Source organism: Triturus cristatus, chromosome 4_1, assembly GCF_964204655.1.
Source record: "Triturus cristatus chromosome 4_1, aTriCri1.1, whole genome shotgun sequence".
In the NCBI taxonomy this organism is placed as follows: domain Eukaryota; kingdom Metazoa; phylum Chordata; class Amphibia; order Caudata; family Salamandridae; genus Triturus; species Triturus cristatus.
The window spans coordinates 616,896,625-616,911,169 of record NC_140585.1 but is presented as its reverse complement, the minus strand read 5'-3'; the positions used below and the strand labels follow the sequence as shown (position 1 = coordinate 616,911,169).

Genomic DNA, 14,545 nt, shown 5'->3' with positions numbered 1-14,545 from the left:
ATCATCACAAAACAAGGACAATACCCTTCCAAACACACACCACCTATTTATCATAGCTTGCTGCCCATGTAGTGGTTCAGTGCCACAAACAGGGGTAGTAAGTGCCACACAATTGTGCAATACAATACAATATTGATCATTTGTGCATCACCAAGATTTGTTTTGATCATTTTAAAATCTTTGTTTCCATCACTCTTAAGAATGATAAAACAATGTGCTTCATTTGTGCTTTCATAACTCTTAGTATAGGTTGGAATATTTGTACAGTTCCTTTACAGGTATTTAAATTTTTTGTGAACTAGAAACAAATTGTCATCCTACAGCATTTCTTTTTGCACTCTCTGCACGCATTGGCCACTGGAATTATGTGATTCCGTGGTGTTTTCCACATAAGCATAAATTTGACGCACTGGCCACATAACCCGTCATTTGTTGCATAATCTGCATATGTTAACAAAAATAAAATTTTGTTTCTAGCTGAAACAGATCAAAAGTTACTAAAAATGCTGCAACATGTGTTGCCATGGAGTGGTAGGTCCTTCAGAAAGGTTGACTGATCACCTTTCAGTTAATCACAGTTGTATTTGGATGTAGAACTGGTACAAATAAAGTGCAACCTTTGCACATATAGTGTTAACGTGTAAAAATGTCAAAATAATGAAGGGATACAGTCACAAAATGTGCCACAATAAACTGTATAATTTGTGTTTTCTTTCCATATAATTTAGTTAACATTACTGTATAATTTGGGCCTCCCCTGCTGCATAATTCCAATGGCATTGCCGCATAGTTCACTTTACAAAATCCTCTCACTTTGCAGTCAAAGAAAGAAAAGTAAACAATATCTCCAAGTTAACAGAATAAGCAGCAATTTGGCAGAAGACAGCCTGACATTTAACCTGTATAGAAACATGCAGCACATTTAACAAGATAAAAACAAATTTTAAAGACATTTCTATTGCTAATTCACCTTCTGAACTCCCGCACCTCTATAGTGTGTCAACTTCACCAATCTTTTGGGGGGAAAAAGATTATTATGGGCTGGCCCGGCCTTTAAATGCCCCCGCCCCCATAGCTATGGCCCTGCAGGCAGGTGATCCTCTGCTGTGGGATGGAAGCCTTGACCTTCAGCAACCTAGTTGACTGGCAGTTCGGTCACCATACTTTAAATTATCCCTTAACTATTATTCAGTATTGTTATGAGATTTCTGACCATTTAGAATGGATTTAGGAGTACTACATTGATGAGCTAGACAGAACTCTCACCCTGGTGGGAGTTATAACTGTAAAGGATAACCACAATTTTGGATTTAGTTTCAAATCTGTTTTATTTGTCACCATATGTGCATGCTTTGTTGGGAAGACTTAAAATTTAGCTCAGAGTCATAATTATGACCTTTTAATCTCACAATGATCTATCTGTTATGAGTGTAATTATAGACTGCTAACATTTGTGAATGAAAACTCTTAAACCGGTGTTGTGGCAGGAGGTTTCCCTGCATGGTAAACATTTGTTTACCTTGCCCTGAATGACCCAACTGCATGTAAAATTGATTTCCTGATTTTTATTTTACCCCAACTAACACTGTAACCTAACATGTGTGCTGAATGCCTTTGCCTGTCCGTGGTGATCTGAAGTTCGAGAATATGTTATGTGTCCCAAAGAGGCGCACCAAGTATGCATGGGACTGCTTTCCATGTTCTGGGTTATGCTGGACATCTGCTGATATTTTTATTGATTGATAATACCGAGCAGAGAATTTTTTGGGTGTAGGAAGAATGTGATATACCGGCCACCCTCATGTAAATTCCACTAAAAAGTAGCACACAGACCCTTGTGCTGACATCCTGCATGTGTACCCAGTTGTGCATGTTAGGTTGGGATGGTTGCAGAACTCTGTGCTGTGGAGAAAGTCCGATTGCTGGGACAAACTGGTTTCAATTTACATAGCCCTCAGATTTGACAAGGCACAATAAGGAGAATGGGATACAGCTTCACCTACAGTAGAAGATAATTACCTATACCCTGTTGTTGAAGGGAGGATAACCAGACACTGAAGGAAATAGAGAGACACAGGGATACTCTTCAACATTCTATGAGGATCTTTTTAGTAGGGGATTGCTGATTAGTCCTTCATGAGCACTTCCATTTGGTGGATGGTAGGGCAGAAGATGAGAGTCTCCAGATTCTGCAATTAAGGTGAGGACGTTTCTAGGAAAGGCCTGTCCATTTGTCTTTTCCTGATTGCTGCTTCAGGAAGGCTGAGGACTACTAGTTGCAGTGTCTTCACATTTCATTGTGCCCACGTTTTGGGATACTCCTGCTTAGATCCATCATCATCACCATCTGCTACCAGAGCTATTACCTTGCACAAAGGTTGTGCCTACACTGCAGCCAAATATTACATTTGAAAAGGAACTACACCAAATAGGTTCCAGGACTTTAGAAAGTGGAATAACGTTTCCTGTCTGGACAGTGAGACCAGATCATCCCACTTAGTTCTATTTCCAAGTTCTTCTTTACCAAAGAAGGGAGTCATGCATCGCGAATTCAATGAGTGGTTGTAATCCAGGGCAGATGTCTGCATGACAGCCAGCCACCTTCCAGAGGTGAGGTGAAATCAAAAGTATGAGCAACTTGTCCTAGCACCTAGAAGCCTGCCTGCTTCGGGGGTGTGAGTGGTAGTGAGCTGAGAGGTTTCACCTAACCTTCCTGCGTGAGTTCAGTGGTGAACTGCATGAAACAACAAAAAACCCTTAAGTATCAGTGTATCCTCCAGCATCTCCACAGCTTCTTCAGGAACCTGTTCTGCCACTGCCAATGTGCTATGGACAAAGACATCATACCAGCCATAGTAGAGAACCATCAAAAGCCACTACTGCTGAGGATAGATGACAGCTGAAAAAGGGCTAGTCTACTGCTCTCTTCAGCAACAGGATCTGAGAGTAGAGATCACTGCTGTGACCATGTGCCCACTGACAGAGATGCCACCCTTATGAATGTAAGGGCAGACTGCTACAATTGAAGCACTGATCTGCATTATTACGGACAGGTAAACATGAGGTCATTTTGAGAGACTGTGCCTTGTGCTAGTATTGCACGTTGAAAGGAGAGATGACTGTCAATACGAACTTTTTTTCACGGTGCAAACTGAACTGACCAACGGGTCACCAAATTTGGTGATTACTCACATAAGCCAAGCTGGGATGTTTTATGCCCATGAATTTGCCTTTACTACTAGTTCGTTTTAGTAATGAAGAAGCTACAGCCACTGCACTTGAAGATGGTAGCTGGGACTGTAACCATTGCAGTAGGATATGAAGGTGGGCCTGGGAATTATAGGAATTTGTTTTAGATGTAATGTTTTAGAACCTTGTAGCTTAATCCACATTGTTTGTGTAGTTTGGCTTTGATATTAAAATACTTCTCTTTTCTAAGACAAGCACTGGGCTGAGCTGTAAGTTATTGTCTTTATTGTTTGACCCGTGAGTTTTAAGTCTTTGGCCACCAAATTCTGGGTCTCTGCCCCCCTGTTGCAAATGAATTCCATCCATTCAGTCTGCCAGGATTGTTTCCCTTTGATGTCTCCGTTTTTGGACTTTTACTGTAGGCGATTCTCACTACCCGAGTCTCATTCCTGGTAAGTTCCTGGCAAATTGTAATACACATTTATCGTCAGTATCCATCTTTTAAAATAAGGCCTCTGCGACACAGCTTTCACACGCATGTGTGCATGTGTCAGGGGCTGCACATGAGAGACTATTGTCGTGTGCAGCCTGGTAGCTGCACAAAGGTTACATGCCTGTGGCAGTTGTAAACTGCAAATTTGACTTGTTAAAATAAACCCCTTTTGACATGCCTAAACATTTCTTTTAAATATTAATAAGCCACCCCTAAGAAGGTCTTATTGTCCATAAAGGTAGCGTGCATGATATTTAAAAGTAGGCCACATATAAAATAATGTTGAATGTGTCCTTACAGTGGAATAACCTTAAAAGCTGTTTTCACTATAGTAAGGCTGGCGCCTGCCATCTGGAAGCATTGGGCTACATTGTTACATTTATGAAATGCTGAACTTGGAATGGTAGTAGATAGAGAAATATGTCAAAAACTCATTTTAATAGTTAATTAAAAATGCAATTTAGTGGTGAAATCAAATTTTCCCTAATTATTGAGCAAGTGGTACTTTCAGAAAGTGACCAGTTTTGTGCCTAAAGTTTATAAGCTTTCAAATATCCCCTGGCAGCTAGATGGCTCCCCTGTGGTGAGATATGAATTGCTCCCAGATAGAGGGCAAAGAGCTTGGGGTGTGGGCAGGTTCTTATCTTCCCTTGACAGGACTTGAAAGCATCCTTCCTGTCACAAACAGATGAAACTGACACCAGGCCTGTCCTCTCCCTTTGTTCTGCTAGCTAACTTGGCTCCAAACCCAGTGGCGTGGGGAGCAGCCCCAGGACTGGTTTAGAGTGACCATGGAGGAGAAGTTGCTCATTTCCATGGCCTCACCTCTGGATGGGTACAGGAGCCCTGCATAGGGGATTAATGGTTCTGCCATAGTGGATAGAACCACATTTCTGTTCAGAATGGTTGGGTTAGGGGTGGAGGGATGATATTACAATCTAAGATTCTAGAACTTGTCACCCATACTTCTAAACCTCTGCACAAGGGAGAGCCAGAGGGCAAAACCCTGGACCTGGATGGCAGCGACATCAGAAACATATAAATGGGCAGCTGGAATGAGAAGCCATTTTAATGCCCCTTATAGATGAAGGACTTTGCCCAAACTGACCCCCAGGAATAGATGGGACTCTCCAGAGCACTTGGCTTGGCCCTATTATGCCCTTGAGAAATAGTTGGAGAAGTCTTGGACTTCCCTGTTCCTCTGGATGCCCTGCAAAATGGCCATGAGGCCCTGTTGTCTGTGGAGAGCAAACCTGAGGAAAAGGCTGGTGCAGGTAGCCAGCAGCGGTGGCTCCTCCACTAAGGCGGAGGAGCGTCGCCCCACTGCTTTTCGAAGTGTAAAAAAGGAAAAATAAAATGATAATAACTGGATGTTATTTTCATTTTATTTGTTCCTGCTGCGGCGTCTTGGTGGGCGGATCTGCTCTGAGTGCCCTCAGAGCAGGGTGAGGAGTGGTGGGCACTATGTAGGTGCGCATGGCTGTTTGGCCAGTGCAAGAGGCCAGGCATTACAGCCTGGGTGGAGAACATGCCCAGAATCCCATTCCCTGGCTGAGCGCTGAACCACAGTGCCCAGACCAATCACAATGCTGCATTGCAGTTTTGTGATTGACTATGGGGGACCTGGGAGCCCAGGTGCTTCTTACTTCCTGTTTGCACAGGAGAAGCCAGGAAAAGGACGGAGAGGACGGAGGAGGGGCAGTGGCCAGCCAGCTGGCTGGCAGGTATGTGATTTATTTTTTAAACCCACTCATCTTCCCCTCTCCTCGCCCCACTGCTGCTTCCCAGGAGCAGCCGCCACTGGTAGCCAGTGAAACCAGCTCCCCACAAGGTGCACCCCTTTCAAAAATGGAAAGTAGAGCTTGCCACCAGGTGCTAAATGATCTCAAAGATCAAGGAAGTCGGCCCAATTGGGCCGGAGATATTCATCTCCAAAGATTTGACCCTTCACCCCAAAAATGAGAACCGCAGCGCATGAGGCTTTGTCGCAATTGCACACAATTCACCCAGGGTGGGCCAGATCCCAGAGGTCGGCGTATGGTCATTTATTTATTTTTTGTGGGGAGGGGACAATTGTGGGGGGTCCCCTCCCTGAGTCAAACTTGGGCCCAACGACCCACTCCTCTGGGATCCAACGCAAAAACAGAAAGCTCTACTCAGTCTCAGCTCGATCACCTTGCCCTGGAAGTAAGAGAGTGGAGTGCTGCACTCCCAAGAGTTCTGCCTCCTTCTTCCTGCCTGGAGGGAGTGGGAGAGACACAACAAGGCAGAAGAGAACAGAGGTGACTGTGCTGCCTCGAGTGCAGAATCAGAGTACCATACTAGGAGCCTACTGGGGCCGCGGGGTCCTCGGGGCTCCCCCTACAGCCCCAAAGATGTTAGCAGCTATGTGTGCCCCAGTTGAAATAGAGCAGGGCAGGGCAGGTTAAGACATTGTAGGCCTCCTGCTTGTGCAAGATTCACATCCTGCATAACTAATAACCCAAATTCTTACATTGGTGTTTTGTGGTGAGATTCAGTACTTGTATTTATGCAGTGCCACTCAATGATTTGTGTACAATAAAATGCCTTGGATTCATATCACCTATAAATCAATCTTTGATGATAAAATTTCCTACTATTTTTAAATGGGCATGTATTACATTTTTCCTACATTTCACTCCTGTCCTTATATTTTGTATCAGTGATCTTTGCAATAATGGAAGGGGATCTCTGCAATATTGAAAGCTTCACTTTGACAGAGCTGAAGAAGTTGTGTAAGGAGAGGGGGCTGGAAGTAGCAAAATGCTCCTAAAAGCTAAAGTACCAGATAGACCACGGAGCTTGGGAAGAGGTCCACTATTAAAGTCTGCATCACAGGGAAAGGAGGACAATGGTGCAAAAGAGGAAGAGAAAGAATAAGAAGGTGAAGGGGACCTCCTTATGCTGGCCCCAGAGGAGAGAAAGGAGGGCCCACAAGAGTGAGGTCTCCTGTCAGGAGCAGTGTGTCCTAGCACAGCCTGATCCCTGAAGAGTTGAAGGACAGGATATCTGTGAGGGAGCTGAGGATGCAACTGACCACGCTGGCCATGATGAAGAGGTAAGCTGAAGGAGCTTCAGCCAGGGCCCTGGAGGAAAAAATATTGGAAGTTGAGAGGGGTGTTGAGAAGAGTCTGGCCTTGGAGGCCTTGCTGACCAATAAAATGAGCCAGAAAGAACTGTACCTAAAAACCAGGAGTGTCATAGAGTCTGTGATGATGGTGACAGTGACAAAGAGGTCCCTAGAGGAGGTAAAAAGATCCACATCCCCAAAAAGACCCGGTGTCTATATTCATGGTGGGAATGATATTGACAAGTGATATGAGTCCTATTAGGTGGCCTTGGAGATGTGCAGAGCGCCTGAAGAAGATTTAGGGACAAGTCTCAGGAAGCATATGCTTAATTCAGGGAGGGATACCATAGGCACTGGGCAAGGGTGATAGGAAGAAGCACCCCCTAATCCCCATGAAATAATCCCTTGATAGAAAATATCAACAATTCCCATAGGGCAGGTGACAAACTCCTGTTGGTTGATAGACAAAACATTACATTTTTCTCAGTTGACCAATTAACCCAGATCTTGATGCCGGTGCTGCTGTCAGTGGTTTAAGGAGTACAGTGAAATATCTAGATACCGTAAGACAGAGATAAGAGTACATTCCACTTAATCATGCTTCAAAAAAAGTAGTATGTTCCTATTAGGTGACTCCAAAGATACTGGCAACCACAGCTCACTATGCTTCCTCCTGGAGCAGGATGTATCAAACGAGATGTTGGATATTCTTGAAGTGCTTGAACATTAATCAGACACTAAAATGACACAAGTTTAACACTGCATATGTATCTTTCTTCTTTTTCTTCATTTTAGGAAGTTGCTAAAGAAAACTCTGAGGTCTGAGAGGAAAGCTTGAAATTGAATCTGTTAGATCAAAGATTATTAGTTATTTGACCTCAAGCAATCTTACTTTTTAGAACAAATGAAATGGGGATGAGGACCTAATTTATACAACTCCATTCTGAACTCTCCTCTATCTGGGAGTGAGGTTATCGTGAACTAGCTTTGACTGAACAGTGCCAACCTTTAAGTTACTCTTGTCTAGTATAATGCTGAGTTACACTCCATTTGGCACGACATCTATTTCCATCTGTCCTGTAGATCCATTGCTCAGTGGGATCTTCACTGTAGGGAAATATGGGATCATTGTTATTGCTGCCACTTTGTAAAGAATATCTGACTCCCAACTATGTGCACCTACTGCATTGTTTGTTAGACTGGGGTTAGAAAAGTAAATATAACCCCTCTCCCCAGTTATGTCCATGTATTCCAATGCTTCTAGAATGAGAGTTAGAATAGTAAATATAACCCCCGGATTATATACACTTATTCCAATATTTGTTAGTCTGGAGGTAGAAGAGTAAATATGCCAGCCATATATAATTACTTATCACAATGTTTGTTGTACTTATGTTGGACCCCAGTGTTTGTTGGACTGCAGTTGGACTAATAAAATGCCAATTTTTGCACATTGAGTTAGAATAGTAAATATATCCCACCCAATTATATGCAATTACCAGTATATGGTAGGTTTAGAGTTAGAATAGTAAATAATCCCTGCCCAATTATATGCACTTCCTCAATTTGTGTTGAACTGAAGTTAGAATAGTAAATGTGCACCTTGCCCACAATTGCATGCACTTACCCCAATGTTCATGTTACTGGAGTTACAAAAGTACACATGCCACAGCCCCAATAATATGCATTTGCCGCAAGTTTTTGTAGGACTGGATTTAGAATAGCAAATATACCTCCAAATTACATGTCCTTACCCCACTGTTAGTAGGACCTTACTTACAAAATAGATGTACAACCCCGAATTATCTACACTTACGCCAATTTCTGTACAACTGCAGTTAGAATATTAGATGTAACCTCAACATGTAAATTTAAATATTTGTAAAATATTTTTAGGGTTGAAGGTAAAAATTTATGTTATACATATTGTTTTACGTTTATTCTGGATGTTTCTTGTCATTTGAACTTTACATTAAATTGTTAATTTTATGACATTTATTCAATTATTGAAATTTGTTTATATTTATTGAAATTATTTACTTGTTTTTTTAAAATGTAGTGTGTGTTGTCGCATGTATATTATTTATAAAAGTTAAATCCAATACAAATTAATCATTATCTATTTTGACCAATTTCTAAATAATCTGTATTTTATCAGAAAAATATAATTTATTTGTAAAAAAATATCTAATTATATTTACACTATTGTATGAAAAGGTTAAAAAAAATGTTTGTTTTAAAATCAATATATGTTTTTGTATTTATTTTGTGCTAGTGTAAAACCATTTATAATGTTCTTTTTTATTCATTCTAAACATATCTTTAAAGGTTAGCTTTTAATTTATATTTATTTTAAAATGGCAGAATATAGTAACGCATTTAATTTAAATTAAATATATATATTTGTGTTATAGATATTGTAAAAATAAACTGGCCTTTTGGCATGATCACCTTCACTATTTTGGAATGATGCTGCTGGGTTTTGACTCTGTGCACTGGGGCACTATTTAGGCCCTGGTGCATGTGTTCTGACCTTTCAAATATGGCAAATTTGGCTAACTCCTGATTGTTATTATGAATATTCATATGAGTATGCGGTGCAGAAATACACCAATGGCATTGGAAGTTTACTGTTACCTGTTGACTGCAGCACTTATTGTATGATCCACCAGTGTGACAGGGAAAACATGGCTCTAGACCTACCAGTGTAGCCTGACTGCTGCAGTTTAAACCTGCATTCAACCAGTCAATATAACCCTTTTGACAGGGAAAAACCTCCCTCTTTAATATTAATAAGTCATTGTTATTTAGGCCATGTAGCCCACAAGACAGAGTGCATAGTATTTAAAAGTGGGACATATAGAAAATTAACGTTACCTTGTCCCTGTAGTGACTTGTTCCCAAAAGCTATTTTCACTTTGGAATTCTCTGACCTGCTAGAAAATAGTTCAAGCACTATTTTTGTTAGTTAATAAAAGCCCAATTCAGTGGTGAAGTTGGATTATACATATTTAAGAAAAGTAACTTTTAGAAAGTTACCTTTTCCCTGCCTGAAGCTTTTGGAAGCAAATATTTATCAGCTCTTCAACAACTTCCCAGCCATTGCTTGCCCTTAATGAGGTGTAATAACTGCTCAGTGGCACAAGAATATACTAGCCTGGGTGTGGGGAGGCGTTTTTCTTCCCCTTGCAATAGGACCAGTTAGGATAAACCCAAAAATGTCATTAACTTGTAAAGAGATTCCCCTGTCACAAGTAACTTTATGGTGATACCTGGGGCAGACAACTCTTTGTCCCTCCACCAGGCTTACTTGAAACCCAGAAATGGCTTTGAGTGATCATAGAGAGGGGAAGACAATTTACTTGGTCACAACTTTGAATGGGTACACAGGCTCTGCACTAGAAAGAAAGGGTTTCTCAATATTGGATTTTAGGAGTAAGTTGCACTGTGGTATTGTTTTGGTGGGGTAAAAAACAACTGCTGAAAAGTGTATAGGTTTGCCTCAGGAACATTTACCCCATTGGTTATTGAGGGGCCAGGAGTCACCCCACCCATTAGTTAGTGCCAACCATAAATGTGGCACCCCAAGATTCCATACTCAGAATGCTCTCTGGTTCTGTGGAAGAATATAAGCACTGCACCTGCTGTTTGTGACCTATGACAAAACATGAAGTGCTGAACCTGCTCCAACTTATACCCAGCACAATGAAGTGGACTCCAAGGGTCAAAAGAATGACCTCCTGTGTGGCTACAGGGACACAATAAGGTGCAAGAGACCTTTTCCCTGAAATGCCCAGCTGACCAGTAGAAAATGGACATGGACTAGTGACAGTGAGTCTTGACCCCCAAGTGCTGTTCCTGAGGTTCTGGGACCCATGGCTGTGTCTAACTGGATTTTTCCTATTAACTTTGAAAAAGCTGGGACTAAGAAACCTTTTGGGCTTTCAGGTCCTGGAGTCTTGGGACCAACCACCGAGCCGATACGACCAAGATGCAGCTGTGCAGGAGTGAAGACAGAGGGTTTTCCCACTTTGAGCTTCTCTAAAGCAGCAAATTTGCAAGACGGCATCTGGGCTAGTGGAACACCTAGTTGGATACAGCCTGCAGCCTTGCCCCACTAAAGGATTTTAGCTTTCATTTCAGAGGCTAAGTCCCAAGGTAAAATCTCCAACTGGGACAAACCTGCTTGGTGTAGCTGACCTCTGCTCCTGTTCAGCCTGAATTTGCACCTAGGCCCTGATCAACCATGACTATAGAATATCATTGGCGCCTTGCTTTTTTCTTAGCTCTTTTTACCTTTAATCTTCACATCTCCAGTTTGCCTTATTGGATTTTTGCCAATTTGATGTTGTTTTGCATATTAAAATTAACTCTATTTTCCTAAAATGTAAACAATTTCTTTAAGTTAGGCCTGTCTGCTCTGTGCCATAGCTGCCAGGGGTAGGACTCAACCTTAAATTACTCAATACCTTGACTGGGCAAAATTCCCATCCACTCCAAATAATAATTTACTTTTTACATATATTTTTATACACAGTATATTGCCAGTCAATATTTTAATGTAATTTAAAAAAGTTAACATTATTGTATTTGATATTTTAAACGTGCAATATATTTGTGTCTCGATATATTGATTTGATTTAAATTAAAATGTATAGAAAAGTATTATTTATACAAATATTTTTGTAAGTTGATATTTTCGAGGTTGATATTGGGTGGTAGTAAAACAATCAGTTGTCAGGATTAGGGAACTAAAGATAGGAATGTACTAGAAAAGGAAAGAAAGAAAAGTTCACCACTTAAAAACTTGAAAATCATTATCTGTGTGTGTTCCTGTACATGGGGTCTTATATCCATTTATCAAAAAAGATTTCTACAAAATGACAGCATTACTTCAAAAAATTGACAACATTGTTCAAAATTCACTGAAGTATTTCAACAGGAAAACAACAATATTGTTACATTAAAGGTAAATGGCCACTAAAACAAATTATTGCATGCACTAAATTACTGTATTCCTCCCCCACATCATGCTAAATGCTGTTTGATGTATCTTTGCGCATCCCATAGAGTGCTTGTATTGTGGAACTGTTTTACATCTAAAAAATACACTGCCATACAAGCCATTAACAACACTACCTTACCTACTACTATCACTCTCACAACCATTATACACATCCACTGCCATAAGCACTGCCACCATTACCACCACCACTGCATATGTACATGCCAGTATCTACATACTTTGCTAGATGAAAGCCAGACCAATTGGGTTGACAATGCTTGCTTGATTTGTAAACCTAATGGTATTTTTCCTGCTTTGGTCATTAGTTTTCCATGAATGTTCCATAGTAAGTTCTTATAAGTTCTTCTTATTTGTTTCCAATCAATTGCTACAATCATTAGATATACCACCGGATGCATTATCCAATAGGCAGGGAACACTAATTTATTTTTGGTAGATTTCGTTTGTATATCCAGCGAATTCAGAATGTGCCATAGGTTCACATTTACCCACAAGGGATTGTGTTCTAGTATTCAAAGGACCCTTCTTTGGTAAAATTAACAATATTTTTATTTTTTTAAATGTAGATGTTTTTACAGTAGTGCTACTCCTGCCATGGGGTTGACAGTGTGCTTTACAAATAAAAACCTAGAGATCATTAGCTAATGAAAATGCATCGAACAATAGAGAGAAAACATGAATAGATAGGGACTGAAAAAATGTGTGCAAAGCCAGAGAGAGGGAAAGAGGAAAGGAAGCAGAGAAAAACGAAAACGATGACCAGCTAGGAAAAAAAGAAATAGAAAAGGGATGTATCCTGAGGCATTTTTATCAATCTTTTCTGGATCCCTATATTCCAGTAACAACTTATATAAGAACTCCCACTTGTGGTTGAGTCTGCAGTAGTGGTACCATCCAACCAGGGTGTGGATATGCGCTGATGATGAAGCATGGCACTATTTAGTGGGTGAGGTATCTACTACAAAATCTGTGGATTTTCCCAGGACCTTTTCTCTTGCAATCCAGCCTAGTTGCCAATTTGTGAAGAAAACATTAACCACTGTGCCCCAGCATTGGCTAGCACCAACGTGTTGTCTTTATTCTGTGCATACATGTAAACGTGGTGTTGCTTTGTCCCTACATGGAATTTTAGTACTGTTTGGGGTACAGTGTGCTAAATATATGGCTACAGCTGTTAAAAAGTTAGAAAGATCTGTAAAAGCACAATTTTGATATCTGGATCCTATGGAATTTCGATTTTAAATTTGTTTAGGGTGACATGTTAAAAATGTAAGAAGTTTCCTGTGTTTGTAGTTGGAAAACCTGCTCTGACCGGGAGGCTGTTAAACAATAATCTTTTATATATTAAAGGGCTCATCTGGTAGTCTCATCTTAAAATGTGACTACTTTCTGCCCTTATTTTGCAAGTTATTAATGTCAGTGGTTTGTAATGATTTTAAGTAATCACCAATAAACGATTATAGCCAACTAACTGTCTGACAGTCTATATGTAAGTGTACAATCTATGAAACAGTAATTTTCTTATCAGTAGGACAGCAGGAAAAGTCGAATTTATTAAGAAAATATTGACAATATTCACAACAAATATGATTTCCAAATTGCACTTAGCAAGCCTCAATGAATTACATATTGCACAATTCAGTATCAAAGTGAAATATTTCACAGTGCATTGATTCATGCATTTATGTCTCTGATCTGTCCAGCACAACTTATTAATTATGTTTCCTTTTTTTACAGGTGGCAGCAGAAAACAGTGCAGGAATTGGATTATTCAGCGAACCTTTTCTGTTTCAGACTGCGGAAAGTGGTCAGTTAATGTGGTATTTCAACACTTAAGCATGTTTCTCATAATATCGTAGTCATATTTAAAAAACGTATGGTGTAAGGGAAGCCCAGCTCCGAAAACACACCTGGGGCCATAATATGGAAAGTGCCCAGTGGGCACAACAGGCATATGCGCCCGCTTTGCGCGCCTCAGGGCCACTTTGGTATTACAGAAAGGACCTCAGATGGTTGTGTGGCCCTTTCTGTAATACAGATAGTGGTGGTGCGCATATAGCGCAAGGGCTAACACCAGAGGCTGTTCCCTTTACATGGAGGTTTGGCCCCATGCAAATGTGGGGTTCCCTTTGCCTCTGTGCCCACACCATATTAGACTTGTGAGCAGAGTCAAAGAACCTGTCAGGAGCCTCACTGTCAGTGTGCCCCCTGATGGCAGCCCTCTGGACTGGGGAAAGAGGTCTTATGGACCCCCCCAGACATCTCCTTGTAGGCGGGTCCAGTCACTCACTGCACCTGCCTGCAAGGAGATCTCTCTCCCTTCTTTAAAGAGCAGGCAGGTTGCCTCCTGCACAGTGAAACACGGAGCGGCTGCTTCAAAGCTGTTTGGATTTTCATTTGAATGCGCTGCCCCAAGTGCAACATGACTTCACAGCTGCCCTGGAGGCAGTGCATTCCCTCTAAAAGGGCAGTTGCTCCCTGTTTGCGCCTGGCACACCTGTTGTAAGGTGCACCTTGGAGTAAACAGGGAAAGAGCGCCCTATGTGTAATAAGGCCCCTGGAATGCCAGTGTGTCAGGACACAGAAGATGCACAAGTAGCCTTGTTGTAGTCTTGTTTAAAATCATCCTTTTAGAAATCATCTTTACATCAAAAGATTGTTTCTAAATGTATGCATTATTATTACCACTGTATACGGATCTTACGAAGGATATAAATATGGTTATAAGAATACTAACTGCTTAATT

At 40.9% G+C, this 14,545-nt stretch overlaps 1 protein-coding gene across 1 annotated transcript in view; it reads left to right on the top strand.

The window, feature by feature from the left end:
* PTPRQ (protein tyrosine phosphatase receptor type Q) overlaps positions 1 to 14,545 on the top strand; it is a 1,724,016-nt gene that overhangs the window by 571,896 nt on the left and 1,137,575 nt on the right. The window contains exon 22 of the mRNA XM_085652983.1: positions 13,537 to 13,606. Coding sequence (XP_085509109.1) covers positions 13,537 to 13,606 — 70 coding nt within the window. The remainder of the gene's footprint in view (positions 1 to 13,536; positions 13,607 to 14,545) is intronic.